This window comes from Lissotriton vulgaris, chromosome 6 (assembly GCF_964263255.1).
Source record: "Lissotriton vulgaris chromosome 6, aLisVul1.2, whole genome shotgun sequence".
Lineage (NCBI taxonomy): Eukaryota > Metazoa > Chordata > Amphibia > Caudata > Salamandridae > Lissotriton > Lissotriton vulgaris.
This window is the reverse complement of record NC_141694.1, coordinates 1,046,765,708-1,046,786,641: the sequence shown is the minus strand read 5'-3', so window position 1 is coordinate 1,046,786,641 and position 20,934 is coordinate 1,046,765,708. Positions and strand designations below refer to the sequence as shown.

At 47.2% G+C, this 20,934-nt stretch overlaps 1 protein-coding gene across 1 annotated transcript in view; it reads right to left on the bottom strand.

Annotated features, from left to right (window-relative positions):
* Nucleotides 1-20,934, bottom strand: part of NUP133 (nucleoporin 133) — a 1,523,409-nt gene that overhangs the window by 1,118,006 nt on the left and 384,469 nt on the right. Inside the window, exon 9 of the mRNA XM_086927107.1 lies at nucleotides 7,551-7,698. Coding sequence (XP_086783233.1) covers nucleotides 7,551-7,698 — 148 coding nt within the window. The remainder of the gene's footprint in view (nucleotides 1-7,550; nucleotides 7,699-20,934) is intronic.

Below are 20,934 nucleotides of genomic sequence, written 5' to 3'. Positions count from 1 at the left end.
CCCTGTGGACGTCGTCGCCCCTCCTAGACACTCGCTCAAGACTCTCTGGTCTTGGCTACCTAGGTCAGGTAGCCAAGTAGGGGGCATTGGCTCTCTACATTATCTGGCCAGGCCACCGGGGAGAGCTAGTTATCGTGGGGTTGGCCCCCCTCAACCCCAGGGCCACAGCTGCTGGCTCCTGCGGTCTCATCTCCGACTGCCATCGGTAGATGGTGGCGTGCTGCCTGGCCCTTTATCCTCTGCCACTGCCTTGTTCGCCTGAGCCCTTCTGCGCCCTAGCGGTTCCTCTTTGCCATCGCTGGCCCCGTCGCTGATTGCAGCAGACCGACTGCTTGGCGTTACCTCTCGCCCGCCGAGATACGAACTGGTAGTTCACCTCCCTGGGCCCCCTTCATTGTTGGCCGCCTGACGCTTCTCCTTCACCAGGGCGCTAGTCCTCGCTCTCTGCTGTCGCTCTCCGGAGGTGGACGGAGACCTGAGGGGGCTGGCCTAGGCGCCCGGGCCTGAGTATCGCCAGCCTAGGTGCCGGGGCCCCCTCCTCCTCTCTGGTGGTTGACTGCCTCCCCTGCCCGAGCGACTGCTGGTCCCCACCTTAGATGGCGATGGGCAGGACCCGCGCCCTGCAGACCCCGGCCTCTCAAATCCAAACTACGATGGACAAATATACCACGAGCGGACAGGATTCCGGGAGGGGGGTTAGAGGGGGAGGGCCGACACTCCAGCTCCTGCTGGGGGGGGGGGGGATCTATCCACCATCATCCAAGCAATTGGCGCATCGCAGGCCTCGATGGAGAATAAGATCGGAGAGGTAAGGGTTGACATGGCCCTTATTCGGCAGACCTGCGAAACGCTACGGCCCAGATCTCGGAGGCGGAATCTCGCCTCTCCACAGCTGAGGATGATATAGGCCATCTCAAGACTCAGGTGGCCCGCCTCCAGACTCAGACCTCGGAACTCCACTGTTCACCTGCCCGGCCCATTATCCTGCAGATCCTCAATTTCAGGGACAGGGATGCCATCCTAGGGAGGCTCGGACACAGGCCCCCTGGCTTTCTAGAACAGCAAGATTATGGTCTCCCCAGACTATACCAGGGAGGTGCAGGCCCAGCGCCGCACTTATGATGAAGTTAAGCAGAAACCCCGTAACTTGGGACTTCACTATGGCCTTCTCTTTCCAGCCCGACTTCGAGTCATCTTTCAGGACAAGGCGCTTTTCTTCAATAGTCCCCAGGCGGCATGGATCTGGCACACTGAGGAACGCCCCCCTCCGGGACTCCTGGACTTCCTCCCCCGCTCAGCGGTAGCCTAAGCAACCTCAACCGCCCCTACCTTAGTCCCAGAGGCGCCGCAATAGGTACCGCAAGAAGGGTGATCGCCGGGGATCAGCCTCCCGCTCACCAGAGGGTGTGCCTCAACTGTCCCTTCCTCATGCATCGCCTAGAAGATCTGCATCTCCCAACTCAACTGGCTCCCGGATCGATATGAATTGCACCCTGAAACCCTCTGGGGCTCTGCGCCAGGCCATTCCTGACTCAAGGGGCCGTTTGTCTGACATTCGTAAACTGTTCCATTAGCAACCATTATAGTGGTGCCTCCCGTCCCAAGTCCGAACACATGTGGGGGATCCACCACCACTAGACCAAGCTTTACCACTAGTATTACCTGTCTACTTTGACTTCATTATTGGCCTTGGCCTTAATGTTTAATTGTTTTTCTTTTCTTTAGCTATTAACGATTCTCTCATCTGCATACATGGAGGGGTCCATCTCTGCCACGCTCATGTTTTGGTAACTGTTTTAGATTAGCACTCCGATTCAGCTGTGTTGCTGGTTTGTTGTTGTTTCCTTTCAGGGCGACCGATGCTTCACGTTCAAAAGTGTAGGGTGGGGGGTGTTGGGGGAGGGTGGACAGACCGTTGTCTCCCGATGGTTTTTTGTTTTTGGCCGCCTACGGGCCGCTGTTTTTTGTTTTAATTGGCATCAATCAATGTACAGGCACCACCGCTGATGACATGGCGACAATATACAAGAAAAATGATGCCTAGGGCAAAATTAGCACAATCTATTTCAATAGATGAGAGAACTAAATTCTCTCCTCATATGTGAAATGTATCACCCGCACAAAATGAGTTCTAAATCATGTTTTTACGAACCTCCAGTACCCAAACCAAAACACAAACTTCTAACTGCTTTTTTATTTTATACGTCAATTAGAAAAATTCAGCGTAGGGTATTTTTACACCCATATTTGGATACAAAAACAAACATATATATATATATATATATATATATACACACATCACTTTTTACACATATATATATAAACACAATATACATACATTAATACATTGACATTATTTGATCCTTCTCAAATATTGTAGCCCAAATTTTTCAAAAGAGGATGCTTTATACATATAAAGCCAAGCATTCCTCTAAATCATGATCTACCAGAACTAAAATAAAGAGTCAAAACGGTCTATATTCTTTCAACCTCTCTTAGTTTCTAAACTCCCTATTGGTTTTATTTACACAACATAAGTTATTTTAGCTGGTGTCTTCTTCTAAATGTCGACGCGTTTCAGCCCACTGAGATATCTTTGGCTTGTAGGACACAAAGTCGTTCTGAGGCTAACGTAGTGGTGAATCCTTGTAAATAATAACGTGCCTCAAAGAAATCAACTGGCCGCTTTCTCTACCACTTATGAGTAGGCCACTCTGCACCAATGTAGGGTCTCGGGATAAATATTCGCCTTGCTCCTATTTTCGAGCTTTGCTTCTGCCTAAATGAAGAATCAATCTCATTTCTAGTCCTCTCCGATTAGCACACCTCACCAAATGAATCCCAGTGCCCGGGGGAGGCCCCCGCCCCGGGGAACCAGGTATACCTGTATTAGCTTCCCACACAAAATACCCGTCAGGATGATGTCTACCTTACATAGACCCCTCCACATTATGTTGTGGAACGTCAACAGCCTGCTATACCATATAAAGCGCACTGCAGTCCTCCGCAGCGCCCAACGCCACGCACCAGACATCCTCTTTCTGCAGGAAACGCATCTTTTAGGCACTCAATGCTCTTTTCTTGCCCGTTATGGGTTTGACAGGGTCTGGCACTCAGGTTTTACACTGAGTTCCCGGGGGGTGGCCATACTGCTCTGGAAGGGTCTCCCCTTTTCTTTGTCCCAGGTTTTGACGGACATGCAAGGCCGCTTTGTGGCCCTGGTTGGCAAGATCGAGGGGCATCCTCTTAGTCTTGTGTCTATTTGCATTCCCCCTGCCGCCGCGCCCGCTACCCTTCGGCGACTCGCGCTCCTAGTCTCCACCCTTCCCCAGGGCCTGATGGTTATCGGAGGTGACTTTAATGCTGTTATGCACCCCTCCCGTGACGCGACAGGCACTCCCTCTGCGTCCCGCCTTGCCTCTGCTAAGCGCCTTTCTAATTGGTCCTCCGCCCTGGGTCTCTGCGATGCGTCGAGGGTATGGAATCCCTGGTGGGAACAATACACCCACACTTCCGCGGCCCACCACACATTTGCATATTGACCTGCTCCTAATGCCTGCCCTTGATTGTTCGTTGGGTGTCCGGGCCACTAGTTTGCCCAGGGGCATTTCGGATCACTCTCCTGTCTCCCTCCGGCTTGGTAACGCCCCCAATGGCATTCATACGATTTGGAGGATGAACGCCTGGTTTTTGCAAGACGAGGAATTTGTTGAATCGCTCGGACGGGAACTGAAGTAATACTTCATGTTCAATACAGGGTCAGTCCTCTCGCCGGGCACTATGTGGGAGGCCGGCAAGGCCACCATAAGGGGTGTAGCTAGAGGCTAAGTCCACGCAAAGCTCACGGCTCAGGTCGCCCGCCTTGCACAGTTGAAGGCTCACGCTGCCCGGCTGGAATCAACTCAGGGGTCTGCTGGGGATGTTGATTCTGCTCGCACTACTTCGGGAAGAGATCTGCCAGATCTCCCTGGAAGCCGCTAAAATGCTCTGGCGCTCTTCGGTGGCTCAGGAGATAAAAACAGCAAATTACTCCATAACCTAATTTAATAACCCAAGTCCACTCGCATCATTCCAGAGGTCTGCGACAGGAATGGTATCCATCATTGTACCTCTCGGGCTATCGCCCAAGCCTTTGCGGAGTACTATGCCAATCTCTATACGGGCCGACCCCCGAGGCCTCCCTGACTGCTCTGTTGTCAGAGACAGGGACCCATCTGCCCTGTCTTTCCCAAACAATCTCTGAGACTCTGGATTTCCTGCGCACTCCGGAGGAAATTAATGCGGCCATATCTCACTTGCAGTCAGGGAAGACAATGGGACCAGATGGCTATCTGCAAGAATTTTATGCGACCTATCGCGAGTTGCTGGTCCTGAACTTGATGGAAATGCTTCGCCACGTGGTGGAGACAAGGTCCTTTCCCCCCGAAACGGATGTGGCCACTATTATGGTGCTCCCGAAGACACAGCCGCCCTCCGTTGCTTGTGCGGACTATCCCCAATTTCCCTCATCAACACCGAGGTGAAAATCTTCGCTACTGTTTTAGCCCAACGCCTCCGTCCTCTCTTACGGATTTGGTCATCTGTACCAATGCGGTTTCATGCCTTCCCGGGGTACTCGGCACTGTATTTGCCGTCTCCACCTCGCACTTGCACATCGCCACCGCCTCACTCCGTATTTGGCATTGCTTTTCATTGATTTTGAAAAAGCCTTTGATACGGTGGACTGGACCTATTTGGATGAGGAGCTGGAGGTGATGGGGCTTGGCCTGCCTTTCCGGCGCCTCATTTACGTTCTGTACTCTTGCCCTAAAGCAAGGGTCCTAGTCAACGGTGTGCTGTCTGGGGCGTTTCCTATCCGGAGGGGAACTCGCCAGGGTTGTCCGCTCTCGCTGCTTTTATTTGCGCTAGCGATGAAGCCCCTGGCCTCCCTTATAAGCCAAGATCCCTGCATCCGGGATGGGCATGGGACCCATGGAGGGTCAATAAGATCACCCTATACGCCGACGACGTCCTCCTTTTCCTGGCGGACCCCGAGACTTCTGGCCCACGCTGCTTGGAGGTCCTCTCCGCTTTCAAATGGGTCTTGGGCCTTCGGCTCAACCCGGCAAAGTCCACTCTGGTTCCCCACCACCCGTCCCGTGCCTGTTTTGATTGGCAGACAACCATCACCTTGCGCAGACAATCTTTCAAGTACCTGGGGATCTGGGTTGCCCTGCTTCCAGAGCTCGAGTGGGCCCTGAACATTACACCCCTACTCACCAAGGCCAAGGCGGATCCTAAAAAATGGAAGTCTGTTCCTCTTAACCCCCTGGGTAGACGTGTCCTTTTTAAAATGATGGTTCTCCGCCGGTTCTTGTATATTCTGCAGAATCTTTCCTTTCACCTCCCGGCAAGCTGGTTTCGGGAGTTTGACAGTTTTTTCACTCGTTTTTTATGGGGGGGGGGGGGGGGCACAAGAGATTGCGGATGTCCCTGGCGCACTGCCGCATACCTTCTTATGACAGGGGTATGGGAGTCACCAACCTCCATCGCTACTATCTAGCCATTAAACTTATTGTGGTCCATGATTGGTTCACAGGCGGCTGGTCCAACCCGGTGTACCAGGTGGAACTCCAGGCGATGGACTTTCCGCAGCTTCAGGCCAATTTACACGGAACCTCCGTACCACGGGACCTACCCCCCCATCACTCGATCGTTCTCCTGGCTCGGCGTACTGCTTTGCGGCACACGAGGTGGGATCAGAAACTTACCAGACAGACGCCCCTGTGGTGGCACTTGGCTGCAGGAGACCTCATCCCTCCGGGACTTCCAACGGTGGGACCACACAGGCATCTCGCTTCTTGGGGACGTTTGGGTAGGGGACTACATCAGAACCTTTGCTGACCTGCAGCAGCGCTACTCCCTCCACTTTTCCCAATTTTACAAATATCTGCAGCTTAGGCATGACCTGGGGGTGCACCTCTCTTCCCCCACCTCCCTTCCCGAGTTTAGCCCCCTTGAAGCCCAGGTGATGATGTGGGGGGTTTCCCGGATATATCGTTCCCTTGTGAACAATAGCCCCGTAACCTTAGACGAGCTGCAAGCCCGTTGGGAAGGTTGGTTGGGCCCCTTGGAGGAAGCGGATTGGAGGGACGCCCTCATGGTCCTCAAGACCCTGACTACCTCAGTTTAGTCCAACTCTATCACTTAATTGTGGCTTACCTTACCCTGGCGAACTTATATAAAGCCCAGCTGTGCCCTTCCCCGACCTGCACGTGTTTCAACCATGTCCCCGCAGATTTCTATCATATGGTCTGGCAGTGCCCTGTCCTTGCTCCATTCTGGGCGGGTGTGGAATTGGAGATCTCACAGACCATTGGGTGGACCAATCCCCATGACCCATTGCGCCTGATTCTAGGCGTGTTTGATGGCCTGGATGGCTCTCAGGCCAACAAGCGTTTCCTTGGGACAGCGGTGGCGAAGCGAGATATAGCGGCACTATGGTCCCAGGCCAAGCCCCCAACTGTACGGGGGTGGATTGGTGTTGGGCACAGGAGCTGCCCCGAACTCTTCGGAAAGATATGGCGCAAATGGTTCAACTTGTTGTCTTGAGGGGTGGGTGCATGTCTTCTATGCTTCAGGATCACTCTATGTATGATTTTACCCTGCAAATTGATTTGCAAGCCTCTGTGGTTTCATACGTGACTGTAAAATATTATACTATGCTTGATTGTGATGCTAATATGAATTTGTGGTTTGATCAAATTTTCATAAAGTTGATTATCAAAAAAAACAAAAAAACATTAAATTACTTCCCACCCTATTCCCCTATAAACACAACCAGCTAAACAAAAAATAACACATTTAATATCAATTAATAAATTAGTGAAAATGAATTACCAATTAATTAATTAGCCCTAAATTAACAAAAATCACAAATTAATAATAACGTAATTATATTTAATTGAATTAAAAAGTAATCTATTCCCCTATAAACCCACAACCCGCTCCGAAACTAAAATGCAAAATTTAATTTTAAAAAAATGACTAATTTCTAAACATTTAATACATATATTTGAAAATAATTTAAAAAACATTACAGAAAATGTTAAACACATAAAATATGTACAAAAATACATAACACTAATATAAATATTGATATTATTAACAACAATATTTTTGCTAATGATATTAATTACTTAGATATTACTTACTTCGATATAAAAAAAGATATTACTTAACTTAAGGTCGATATACTGGCCAACGATATTCTTGACTTCGATATTCTGTCCCTACGATATTTAAAACTCGTTATTAGTGTAGGTTGATCAAAAAAAAAAATCGATATTAGGACTGCATACCTAATACATGTGGGTGCCTCTTAAAATTCACCAAAGTGTTTCTCTCGTAAGCATCCAGAATGATCACTATATTAGTCTCAGAACCACTGTCAATAACCTATCAGCGAGTATTATGTCACACATTTTGATATCAAGATTGAGCACATAGAAAGAGGGCTGTAGAATCAATCAATATTATGGTTCCTTGTTAGATGCCCTGTGCATGCATACCTGAAAGGTAGGGTTATATTGAGTAACTTCAACCGTAATTTCATCAGACATGTTATAACCTTCGTCCTGTACGGTTATCAAGGTGTAGTAAGATACACAGGGACTGTCACCAGGATGCCATGCTGCAGCCAATATCACTAATCCAGCCCTTTTAAATGAAGAGAAAAAAGGCGTAATTATTAGGCATACAAAAATATTCTATTTCCCAGTCATGATATAGCAACTTGAATTTTATTCTACACCAAGTGTCATGCAGAAGCTTCATCCACATCCAAATTTTAGTTGTCAACTGATTCCATACCCGTTCTCCAGCTGCTGTATCTCAAGCTATCAGATTTTGTGCCACAGGCTTCAAAATATTATTTAGACAAAACCAGTTCCATATTTCTACCGCTACAATGTTAATCTCTACGTTCGAGATGGTTCATATTCACGATTCAATTTATAGTCATGTCAAGAGAAGGTAAATACGTAACGAGATCAGCACAGCACTCCACAAAGTTATCAACAAGGATGCTACCTTCATCCTTCTGATGTCAATAAAATTAGTATGCATGAGTTGGGTAGCTATAAGGATTTTGCTACTTACCCTGTAGGCATCTGTTCTTGGCATATAGAGCTGTAGATTCCCATGCTTTGCATACTCCTGCCAACTAGTGTTGAGTCGAGATGTTTGGAAGTTGTTTTTCTTCAACTATGTCTTTTCCAGTCACAATGTAAGGTGACTCCTCCTTTCGGTGATAGTACACATGGGCATCGACTCCACTGTTAAGATTGTTTTCCCACAAGAGGGTGAGAATGGAGTAAATGAGTATAGTATAGAGATGTCCATGTGTGTATAATATGAATAATAGTAATGATAACTGCAACGACCATAGGTGTCCGGGGAGGAGGGAGGGCGCATATGAATCTACAGCTCTACATGCCCAGAACAGATGCTTACAGGGTAAGTAACATAATCCGCTTGAGGCCTGTGTGCTGTGGATAGACATGCTTTGCATAGACTGTATAGCAGTAACCTCCAAAAGCAGTGGCTAGCCCGATTCTGTGACCGGAGCACTTGGCACTTTACGTGGGGAAACCACAACCCCCATCCAGCACCGCTGCAGGCGCCGCATTGGGACGTCAGGAGGCGCATAAGAGCAGTCCAGGGCTCCAACAGTGCTGGATGCGCACAGGTGTGCCAAGGCCGTGCCCGGGTTAAGCCTGTGTCAAGGGCGGGCTCGTCTGCGCCCCTCAGAGCCAGGAGGAGGCTGGCCTGGGACACCCCCTTAACATAAAACTTATCCATCAGCAACAATGGCTAAGCGTAAACAACCATGTAGCCAGGATTAGGGGAGAGCAAGAGTGAAGGTGCCTAGGAACTCAGCTTCCATTATGTCTTATCTGACCTCTGTGGTGGGGGCCCTGAATAAGAAAATCCAAAATGTGGAGGTTGTGCTGGGACTAAGTTCTGACCCCCTGGAAGCACAACTGGACCAGATAGCCACCCCAAAAATCCAGTCCCCATTGAGCAGAGAGTGCTGATAACAGGGGAGAAAGGCACCCTACATATTGATAGACTGGCAAGGGGCACCGAGGGAGAGGCGATCAACAAGACTCTCAGAGAGGATGTATCCCTGCAGAAGGCCCATTTGATTTTTCCAGGGAAAAAGAAGGGGAAAAAAAAAAAGAACAAGTACATCCTGCCACATATCTTCTGATTTGACCTATGGTCCGTCCAGAGACTTAGACTCAAGTGTTCAGTCTGCTGTTCGGAAAGTGATGGCAGAATTTTTTAAATCAAGGCTGGTGAACATTTTTTCGAACATTGTGCCTTATTGAACTCTTCTGCATAGGGGATTACCTTCAGACCCAGCTAGGGGGCTTAAAAAAAGTTTGTAAAAACTCTTACGATAACACCCTCCCCCGGGTACAAGCCCGGCCCAAAGTTGACGATAGGGAAGAGGGCCCAGTTAATCAAATACCATTAAAAAAAGGCCTGAGACCACCTTCAGAACCAATTTAGATGCATCATTAGGGAGGCAGACGGGATTCTACTTTTTGCCATACTGAGATCACCTCAAGTCTTCTGCCACCTCAAAAGACTCAGGTCCAGAGATGGAGCCCTGGTAGTCAAGGGGCTAATAATAGTAGCAGACTTCATCTGTCCCCAGAAGCAACTCCCCTAGTCGCTATACTTACAGGGGTTCCCCCACTGAAAGAGCAGAGTTCGAATCCACTATGGAGTTGCTACGCAAAACGAAACATTGGAGTGACCAATATTCCGATAGCAGGCTCAAGGTTTCTTCACATATCATAATGGCCAGACGAGTTGGGTGAGTGGGCCATGGACCTAAACAGTTGAAGGTGACTGCATTGTCGTTGACTGACAGTGCAGATATAGCGGGCAGTTATTTAGCGGGCAGTTATTTAGAGATGGCCCAAATGAGGGTCAGGGGGTCATCAAGGCTCTGCCACTGGGCTTTTTTTACCCACCACCCAAAGGGGTCAACCGTCGGGTGGAACTTCTCCTGGGCTTCAACCCTTAACGGATGGACGAGGCCATCCTACCTCCTGCTTAAACCATAGAGAGAAGATCCGCCCGCCATGTCAAATTGAAGTACAGCTAGCGCCCAAAGCCGCCAACCTTGAGTCCTGATAGGACTGATGAAGGAAATAGCTTAACTTGTCAAATAGATTCCTCCCATTATCCTTCTTAGACGAAAACAATTGACTGGAGCCGTCCTTGTGTCAACCGAGCTACACCTGTGATCATGGCAAAGGGCAGGGATCAGATAAGAGTGATACTCTCGACTGCAAAATCATTAGTTGGAATATTGCGGGGTTAAGAAGCATAAAAAAGGATCCCAGGTGGCTTAATTTGTTAAAATTCTACGATACAGTCAGTTTACAGGAGACCTGAGATACAGATAACAACTTCTGGGTGGATGGGTTTAAATCATATAGCGTTCAAGCACAACCTTCCCAGTCAGGCAGAGCAAAAGGGGGCCTCTTAATGCTATTCTCACTTAAATTATCAGGGGCTCATAGGAGGGTGGATGTGGGGTCACACAACTGTTTAGCAATAGAATTTACTGCTCATAATTCAGTGAAACTGTTGTTTGTTAACTTTTGTAATTCAGGCGAGAGTAGCTTTATAAATGAACGTTTGGTTAAATTGAAATGTTATCTAGACTAGTACCGATCAAAGCAAACCACTTATTACTCAATTATGATTATGGGCGATTTTAACATTCATGTTTGTGTGCTGGACTGCCAGAGAGAAGATTTTTAGGACCAGTGAACTCCTCAACTCCCCATTTTGAACACACACAGTATGGGGAATGTTTGGAGGAGCTCCTGGCTGCAGTAGATAAATTGTACCGAGTTTTATTGATATAGATGAGAGGATTCCCACTTTTAAAGCGTGAGGGCGAGATACTATCATTGATTTAATTTTTATCTCCCAATCACAAGTAATTTTTTATAACCCAAATGGTCTCATTTTAGTGATCATAACCCTGCAGGGGGTGTGGCCTCAAGGAGAAATCGGGAAAGTTAGGGGGTGATATCGGTTTGAAAACATCTGATCAAGGACGGAGTCTAAAATGGGCCAAAGTAATCCTGGACCTCTTCTTCCATGGACCTATGCATAAAGGTTGGGGTTGAGATCGAAACCTGCCTTGATAATTCTAGACAGGGGTCGAAGGTACTCTCAGCCTTTGAAGGTATCTGTGCGCAGGTAGCATCAGACCTCTCTTTACCAACTAGATCTAGGAAAACTATAGGGGAGAGATGGTTTGACAGCAATTGCTCTGAAGCTCACCAAAAATTGTTAGCTGAACTGAAAATGGTCCCACGGGATAAAGAGTGTATAGCCAGGTTAAGAAAGGAGTATAAGCTTACGCTGTTCACACGTAAAAAGGAAATTAGAGAAGAAGTCTGGAACGCTTTATTATCAGTGGAAATTTTAAAAGATAGCTGCAGATTCTGGGCTATTGTAAACAAACCTTTTTTTCCAGAATAGAGAACGCTCCCATTGAATGCAATATCACAGAAGCCCAATGGCTTTCTCACTTTGAAGCCATATATGAGGCCACCCCAAGCCTGGGCGTACCCGTCAGTTTAGATATCAGTAGGGTTTCCCCCAAAACTGTTTTTAACGAAGGTGAAGTGGAATTGGCAATTATGGCAATAACCAGTAAGAAGGCCACTGGTCCAGACGGCGTCCCTGTAGACCTATATAAACAAAACCCAACTTTTTGGGAAAAAATATTGACAAATGATTTTAATGTGGCTAGTTGTCAGGGTTTCCCACTAACCTGGTCATCGTCTACCATTATCCCGGTTTTAAAAAAGGTCAGAGAGGGGACCCACGCTGTTATAGGCCAATATCACGAATAGATTCTGCAGTAAAAGTTCTAGGGAAAGTGATTTTAACTAAGTTAATGGATTGGCTAGAAGAGAATGAGGTTTTAACTAATCTTCAATATGGTTTGTGAAAGGGGTACTCTGGATCAGTGCCTACATTTAAATTGTTTTAGCAGGCAAATACACATTAGCTAAAGCGGGGACACTACAGCTGGTTTTTATGGATCTTTCGTCGGCTTTCGATCTGGTAAATAGATCCAAGCTTTGGCCAATCATGCTAGACATGGGCATAGACCCAAATTTTGTCCACTTCTTGGCGGACTTACATAGGGATTTCTCTGCAAGGGTGAGGGTCAACCAAGAAGGGAAATGCACTAGGCACTTTAAATCTGGTAGAGGTGCACGCCAAGGATGTATTTTAGCCCTATTACTTTTTACTTTATACACAAATAATTTAGGTAAAGTTTTAGATTCGGCCAGTCTGGATATACCGAGAGTAGGGCACAGGGTTATTCCTGTGCTCCTATACGTGGACGACACCGTTTTATTAGCCCGTACAGCTGTAGGGCTCCAGAGGCTTCTGGATTCCTTGGGGCCTATAAGATATCTTAGGGCCTAGTTGTTAATACAGCCAAATCACATGCAATGACTATGGGCCAGAAACAAAAAAAAAACAATCTTTTTACTGTGATGGCGTAGAGCTGACAAGGGTGACATACTTTACCTATTTAGGAGTACTGTTTGACAAGAGGGATTCATGGGTATCACAACAGAAAGTACAAACAAATGCTATGGCAAGGTCAACAGCTGCTGTGCATGGATTTGCCCAGCGACGGGAGGGGGTACCAATTGATGCCATGCTCAATTTGGGGATATAAGTCAATGGAGGGGGTTCAGATAGGTTTAAGGTTTAAATTTATTGTACAGTTAATAAAAACTCACAATTTTAAAACGTACAAATATTAAAAGTCAATAACTTCTTTTAAAACAGAAGGGAGCCGTGGCTCCAGTGTTTAAGAGCATAAAAGTCTCAGCTTAGGTTGCGTAAGAACCAGTAGGGTTTACGTGGCCATGATGCTTCCAGATTTAGAAGCGAAGATAGCCAGGGGTGTTTACTTTGTTATTGTTTGGCTAATGTTTTGACTACACCCTCTGGATTTTTCATTTAGTCTTGTGGCCACTATGTCGAAATATTTTGTTGTTCTGCAATTTAGCTGAGTTTCTTCGGGGTTAAAACTAAGCATCACAGCTTGCCTGCAACTCCTTATGCCCTTCTGGTTCCATAGGGCCCGAAGCAGAGGGCGCCTTATGTCCCGGAGGTTTGTGCAGATGCAGATAATGTGTATGAGGTCCTCTTTCCCAGAAAGACAAAGGCGGCATTGATTTGCAGGGTTTTCCCTTGTCCATGGTGCAAGGTGCGGGGCTATAGGAATTTTGCCCAGGCGCATGTTAAGGAACTTGTTTTTTGTCTTCTGTGTAAGGCCCGTTGTTAAGTACTCTTGTGGTTTTAGTGCGCTGTAACCTTTCAACACGACCCATCCGTGCGCTCTCTTGGCTAAGGTAGCTTTGTCCTCAATTGATGAGACCATCTTGGTGACTTTCGACACCATTTTTTTTGAAGGTGCCAGGGTCAGTTGCCGACTCCCATAGGGCTGTTAGTCCGAAGATCTTCAGTGATTCCATTAAATAGGTCCTTGCAGGTGAGTTATCTCTGCCGATCAGTTCGGTCCAGAGGTGGGCGTTTAGGGATCCGTTATTGGCATCTCTGATTTTCCGCCAGCTTTTTATATATGCGCCTCTTCTCTCCACCGCTTGTTTCTGAAGGCCGAATTCGAGACGGATTTGTGCGGGCGATGAGTTGGTGGGGAGATGAAATATTGCCCTGTATGCTTGGCTGATGGTTTTGTCTAATGTTATTGCGTCTTTGCCTCGCATGGACTCGCTGCCGTAGGTGAGCATGGGCTGTAAGCGAGCTCTTAGTGCCTGTAGGAGAGGGCCCAATGACCGGTCGGGGAGTGCTTTCTGCAAAGGCTTTATCGATAGGTGGAATGTCGTGCCCTTTCGACGTATGGCCTCTAGTTGATGTTTGAAGGAGCCATTGCCATCTATTATGACGCCTAGATATTTATAAGAGGCTACCTGTTCTAGCCTCTGTCCGTCCAGGAACCATGCAGGTTTCTGTTTTTCATGGTAATTCATTGTCATAACTTTTGTTTCAATTAAATTAATTGTTAATGAATTCGTTTTTGAGAAAGCATTGGTTTTATCGAGAAGGTGTTGGAGACCAACAGGGGACCGGCTGATGAGGACTAGGTCGTCTGCATAGAGGAGGTTTGAGAGCGTGATGTTGCCTAGTCTAGGAGCATGGGATTTTACTGTCTCCAGTTCGCCAGGGAGGTCTGCAAGAAAGAGATTGAACAACATGGGGGCTAGGACGCAGCCCTGTTTCAGACCTTTACTGGTCTTGATTTGTCTCGAGAGGTGCATACCGGGTCCCAGTTTTATCCTGACCCAAGTGTCGGTATGTAGCATTACCAGCTGCTGTAAGAGTGGGCCTGGAATTCCCCATCTGTCCAACTTCCGCCATAGTTTGTGCCGAACTACATGGTCGAACGCAGCGCTGTAGTCAATGAAGCACATAAAGAGGGGACTCTTGGAAGCTTTTGCTGCGTCGGACAAAAGGGTTAGCGCCATGATATTTGTCGAGGTGCCCTGGCCGCAGCGGAATCCGGTTTGGGTCGCTGGGATGATGTTATTTGCTGTTACCCAAGATGTTAAATCCTCCAAGATGAAGCCTGCGTAATATTTTGCCTCTGTGTCGATTAAGGCTATAATACGATAGCTACTTGGGTCGTTCCTGGCACCCTTTTTGTAGATCGGGCTTATTATCGAGCCACTCCAGGATGTTGGTGTTTTTGCTGTTTCCCATATTGCATGGAATACTGGTGTCAGGATGTTGCTCCAAAAGGCAGGGTCTTGCTTATATAGTATTGGCGGGATCCCGTTAGGACCGGGGGCCCCCTCGAGTTTGCCCTTTGAGATTAGTTTTCTTAACCTGTCTGGTATTTCCAGGAATGAATTTCCTTCTCCAATTACGGGTGGGTCGAATGTTGGTGGTAGACCTTTAGCTTCAATTGAGGTTTGGTCCTGGGTTGGTTTCCACCTGTGGGCTTGGTTCTCTTTGTGATTGAGTGTGCCGAAATTATCCGAGCTCTGGCGCGCTCCATCTGACCTGTCTCCCCCTGTTGTTTTGACCGTTGCTGGGTCAGCTGTATTGAAGTGAGCTGATAAATAGGTAGCCCAGTCGGATTCGGATATGTTGGAGTTGATGCCTTCGTGACCTGGCTGTTGGAGGCTATGAATGATCTTCCAAAAGCCGAAGCTGTTCTTCTGTTTGGAGTTGTGAAGGATTTTTATCCAGAGATCCTCATTCAGTTGCCTTTTCCTTTCCCAGGTCTTCTTTTTTAGCAGTGCTTTTAGTGTGCGAAGTTTCTTTTGAATGTCCTCGATGTTAGGGTATTTTCGGAGTTGTTTGAGAGTCTTTTTTATTTCTCGCTTTATATTTTTTGTCTCTGCAGTTGTTAATTTGCCATGTGTGAACCTGGTGGTGGCGTTACCTTTTTGAATTTTTATCTCTGTAGCGTGTTTGGCTCCTAATTCCGTTACAAAGTCTACCCAGGCATCTAGTGAGTTATTGTTTGAGCTGGATGTCTGGTGTATGATTGTTTTTGCGCTGGTTGATAGTTTCTCAGGCTCAGTGGGCTTGCATCTTATTCTTCTGTAGTTAATTGTATGTTCTGTGGCGATGTATCTTCTTTCAAATGCTTCGTTCACGCAGGTCAGTCCAAGATTGGCTTCTAACAGCAAATGGTCGCTTTGGGTATTTTCTCCTATCTTGAACGAGTTTATTTTCTCGTACAGTGGAAGTGACACAAGCATGTAGTCAAGGTGTGAAGAAGTGCTTGATGAGAAATATGTTGGTGCTGGAGGGATGTCCTCTATGAAACGTCCGTGGAGCACTCTTAGGTTTAGTTGTTCAAGTTCTTTTACTAACTGGGTTGAGGTTTTAGTGTGTTTGTTTCGGGAGGGGATGGATTGGCTTGGAATTTTCCAGATGGTGTCCATTTCCTTTGTCATATCGTCCTTAGTTTTATCTCAGAAGAGGTTGAGGTTAAAGTCTCCTGCCACAAGTATGTTCTCCATATCCCCTTCGACCATGAGCTTTGTCAATTCTTTGACAAGTTCCCTTGACCCAGATTTCTTGTGCTTCGGATGTATGTATGTGTTTATGACTTGAAGCTGTTGAGTGGCCTGGTTGTTTTTAACTGAAAACGATATAGACTGTATTTCGGTTGGTGGGGTAATGTTTACACTTTTTACTACCGTTGTGCCAATGGTTGATATTGAGGCAAATATTGCCAGTCCGCCCGAGCTTCGACCATATTGAGAGCCTCTGGTTGCCGGGTGAGTTAAGGTTGTCTAGCCTTGTAAAGGAATATCGTTTGATTTCCAAATTTCCTGGAGGAGGATCAGGTCAAAACATTTTAAGTAGTTTAATGTGTCAGGGTCCTCCAGTTTGTCTGAAAGGCCATTGATATTCCAGTTGCATATTTTGATTTTAGTGAGGGGGGCCGCAGAGTCGGGGATTAAGGCTGGCGCTTTTTGTCAGTTGGTGTCGCCTCCAGATATGGTGCGTGTTATTGTTAAGCTAAATGATGGTGGTTGCTGAGAGCTGGGGTTGTGAGAAAACAAGGAATATTTTTCCAATCCTGGAGAGTAGCTAAGTGCTACTTTCAGTATTGATTTTGCCAGTTGGGGGCGTTCTTGTTTACTTTCTTCAAGGAGCAGAGTAGGATAAGCTGGCCTTTTTCCTACTTCGAGCTTGATTCCCCACTGTGAAAATCTAGGAAATTCGTTCATGATTAAGTTTGCTACCTCACTTATTGTCCATGTGGTCTTTGTTGTTTCGTTTCCTTGTGGGTGGGGGGCTGGTTGGAATTCAAGTGTTAGTAGATCAGAAGTTTTTATGTTTTTTAATTTGTCTATTGAATTGATTAACTTTAAAATGTTGCCCCTGTTTAAAGTGTCCACTCTCCCTCTGGATATAAATTCAGGAATGAATAAGATTATATCAGAGTCTTTTTCCCTGAGGGGCGGTGTTTGCTGGTGCGTTTGTTGCTCGGTATGGGTGTTCCCGGGTGGCTGCTGGGTTTGGAAAGCCGTTGATCTGCAATTGGAAATCAACCCCTCCGATTTCTCCTTCGTCTGGCTGCTTTCTGTATTGACGACACTTGTTGTTCGGGGATTCTTTGTTGTTTCGCTAATAGTGGTCTCAGTTTTTTCGCAGGTGCATTTTTTTTTGAGATTTTTTGATGTGACTTCTGTTCGGATTGATTTGGGCTCCTCTCGGGCCTGCTTGCTGGCTTCCAGGATTGGTTGAGTTGTTGCTGCTTGGCAGAGCCGTTGCCCTTTTTGTTCCAGTTCTAGTGGGTTTCTGGTTGCTGGGTTGTATGTTTGACCGGCGGAGTTCTGCTCTAAGTGGAGGCTAGGCGCCTCTTTTGAGAGTGTAAGGGTTCCTGTTCCTACTGCTGTTGGCGTCTTTGTATACAGTGAATTTATAGGTGATGGTGATAAATTTGTGAGTTCCCTTTGGAGCTTACGGTCGCCTGGCAGCTCCTTGTCCCTTGGTGTAATAAGAAGGCTGTTCTCTTCTCTGCTGTCCACTTCTGCTGTTTTCTTATTCCGGCCCTTTCTTTTTTGCTTTCGACGGGCCCGGGCATTAGGTGGGCTCTCCAGTGGCTTGATTCGTCCTCTTGTGAGGATGTTCTGGGGAGTTTCTTCAGGTAAAGTTGTGGTGGTTGGAGGCTGGCACCACTGCGCGATAGTTTTTTGTGGGTCTTTGCTGTTTCCTGATACCCTTTTGTTGGGAGGGGTATCGGACGTGGCCTCTGTTAATGGAAGTTTTGTTGTAATTGATTCTGTGTCGGTCTTATCAAGCCTGTCGTTTGTTGGGGGAGGCTTTGTGATAGTTGTTTTTATATCCACCAAGAGGTTGCCCAACATCGTGGGTAGAGTTGATAGTTTATCGATGATTGACGAGCAGATGCAGTTAGTTCCTTCAGTTTGGATTAGTTTAACTGAATCTTGTCCTCTTTTTATGAGGCCGTTAAGGTCAGCAAGTTTTCTGTCAATCCCCATAGTGGCCTCGGCTAGCCTTTGTAGGACTGTCAGTTGGAGGTCAAGCTTGTCTGATTGGTACTGAAGTGCCGTTGATGGTAGCTGTATTGTGTTAAGTAGGGTTACCCAAAAGGAGTTAACGGGGTCTCTGGTCCCCTCTGTGGGCGGGTGGGAGCTTTCTTCGCTGTTACTGTTGGTAGGTTCCGTAACGTTATATGCTGCCACTAATTCGCTCCATTCTTGGGATACCAGGAAGGTCATATCCCTGTCTGGGGAACTTTGGTCCCCTCTTGCTATGGTTGGTGAGGAATTTACAGGGTCGGGTTTTGGTCCCAGTGTATCAGGAGCCTCAGTGGCCTCAGTGTGGCCTTGAGTTTTTTTGTTCCAAGTTTGGATGAGCATCGAATACTTGAAAGAATACTGTTTCTTGATTTGTTGCTGCTTCTGCCACCGCCTGCTGAGTGTGTGGGGAAGGAGTGGTTGGAGATAGATGGCGTTGTTTTTTGATGCTGTGGAGCCCCAGGGACCCTTCCAGCTCTAGGGCGTGTTTTCTTGATGTGTCCCACATTGGTAAAGGACTTATTTGGTTTGTTTCCTCGATGCGTCCCTCGATGCTTCCCTCGATGGGTCCCTCTAACAAAGGGGCTTGGCTGATGGCGCCTTCTGGTGACATTTGCCTTCTAGTATCTTGTGCCCGGTGGTCCCCTGCGCCGTGTCTATGTCTCTCACGGTGACAGTGCTGCTCACTGCTGTGGACCGCTGTTTAGGTGCTCATTAGCGTTGCGGTGGTTTGCAGCGGCTTGAGTTCTCCCTGCTTGCCGCTCCGCAGCTGCTCACGGTGTCGCGCTCGCAGGCAGTGACTCGCGTGCTGCAAGCGGGCTGTGAGCTGTAGGCTGTGGACTGTCTCACTCTCCTACGGCGCGCTCAGCTTCGGGGGAGGGGGTGGGGGTTGAGGGAGGGGGAGGGGGGCTGCTACCGGGAGCCTGTCCGGGAGCCTGTCACCGGGAGCCTCAGCCTCCTACCTGCCGTCACCTCGCTCCACACACCACGCTTCTCTCGCTGACTGACTGATTATCGGTATGGGGCCGCGAACAGTTGTCACTTCAATGGTTCGGCCGCCGGCCGTCAGAGCACCAGTAGGGATTAGTTAATTATTTAATTCAAGCAATGTGGGGTGAGTGTGGATGAAAGTATAGTTGACAGTTTATCTCGTGCTCACACTCACCGCCGTCTGTGGTCAATCTGAGTTCTGTGCCAGCCAAGACCGCCAAGATGCTCTCTCAACACCCGCATCCACTCGCGGGCGGGAGAGTTGTGTCCCGTGTGCCGGGAGGGGCAGGGGCAGGCTGGAGGCAAGGAGGCAGGAGGCTGGGTGTCCCGGTGTACTGGTGCAAAGTGCAAAGTGCCTCGCTTCGCCTCTCCGCTGTAGCCGCTGTAGCCCCGCTGTGGCGCCGTAGCCCCGCTGTTGACCGTGATGTCCCGACCTGACGTAAGGGAGCCGCTTTGCCGGAAAACAGGGTAGTCGGTAGTCGAGATAATCAGCGGCCGCTTAGGGCTTGGAGGCTTAGAGGATCTCAGCGCTCGAACCTCAGTACTACGCTGCTCGATGGCGGCGAACGGCGTCCTGCTCGTCCCCTCTCGGTTGCTGCTTCGAATGCTTCGACTGCTCCGCTCTGCTCTCCACTAGCTCACTGCTGCTCTCTACTGGCTGGGTTCAGATAGGTGAAAACAAGTGGTTACGTACTCTCCTGTCGGTCACCCAATCCTCTACAACTTTTTAGATTCACCAAGAGCTAGGTGTCGGCTACGTAGCAGATTGGTTGGGGCTGGCTCCGGTGGTATGCTGGCTTAAGACCTGTCTTAACCCAGAATTAACATTAAACCATAAGATCATAAGGGTCTGTATCACCCTGGAGCAAGCTTACAATATTCCATGGCTTCACTATGTTAAGTATATTCTAAACAAACTTGAGCGTAAAGGTTGATTTGATTTCCCTGATAAAATAAGAAAAGAGGACGTGGCATGGGTAAAAACACATTTTCTGAACTTGATGTCGGTTGAGCATGAGGAAATGTAGTTGATGAAACAGTCAGTAAAAGCTTACTTCCTGTTGAAAACCTTCCCCGAAACCTTACCTAAGAATAGTCACAAAACCCTTCCATTGACTGCTTTTAACCAGGTTTCATTTTAATTCAATACACTTTTTCCTGGGTAATGTGCAAGGCTGGAGTAGGGAGTGTGATTTAGGTCCTTGTACCTGTGGTAATTTCTCATCTCAGGACACCATGCATTTTTTAATGTTCTATGACTATTACAGTGTTATTCATAGGAAGTTTTTATTTCCAATTTTAAGGGGAAAAGGTTTAATACAGGTGAAACCCGCTTTACTCTATTTTCAGATAATGAATGACCCATGGGAAATTTTTAACATCCCAGGTTTTTTATTTGCAGCTGTTAGACTTAGGAAGAAACTGTACCCTATGATGTCATAATAAGCATTGATACGTTTGTGTGATTTCTCTTTTTATATTAGTATTTTTAACCTGAATCGTTTTGTACTGTGGTGATTCATAGATATGTATGTTTTAATGGTAGTCTGGATTTTATGTGATTTAATCAATTTTGGCTTTATATTATTCTTTTTCTTTCTAAGTCACCCATATTTATTGATGACTTGTTTTTTTTATGTGTTACTGTGTGATGTATTGTATTTTTTGTGTAGTACTTTTATGGTTTTTAATAAACTGAATAATGTGGTTTTGACTGACTGACTAACCAGTGGGATTGCAGTTGTTTGAAAAAGTGTTCTTAGGACTGCCTGTCTTACATTAGCTTATTGGCGTGCTAATACAT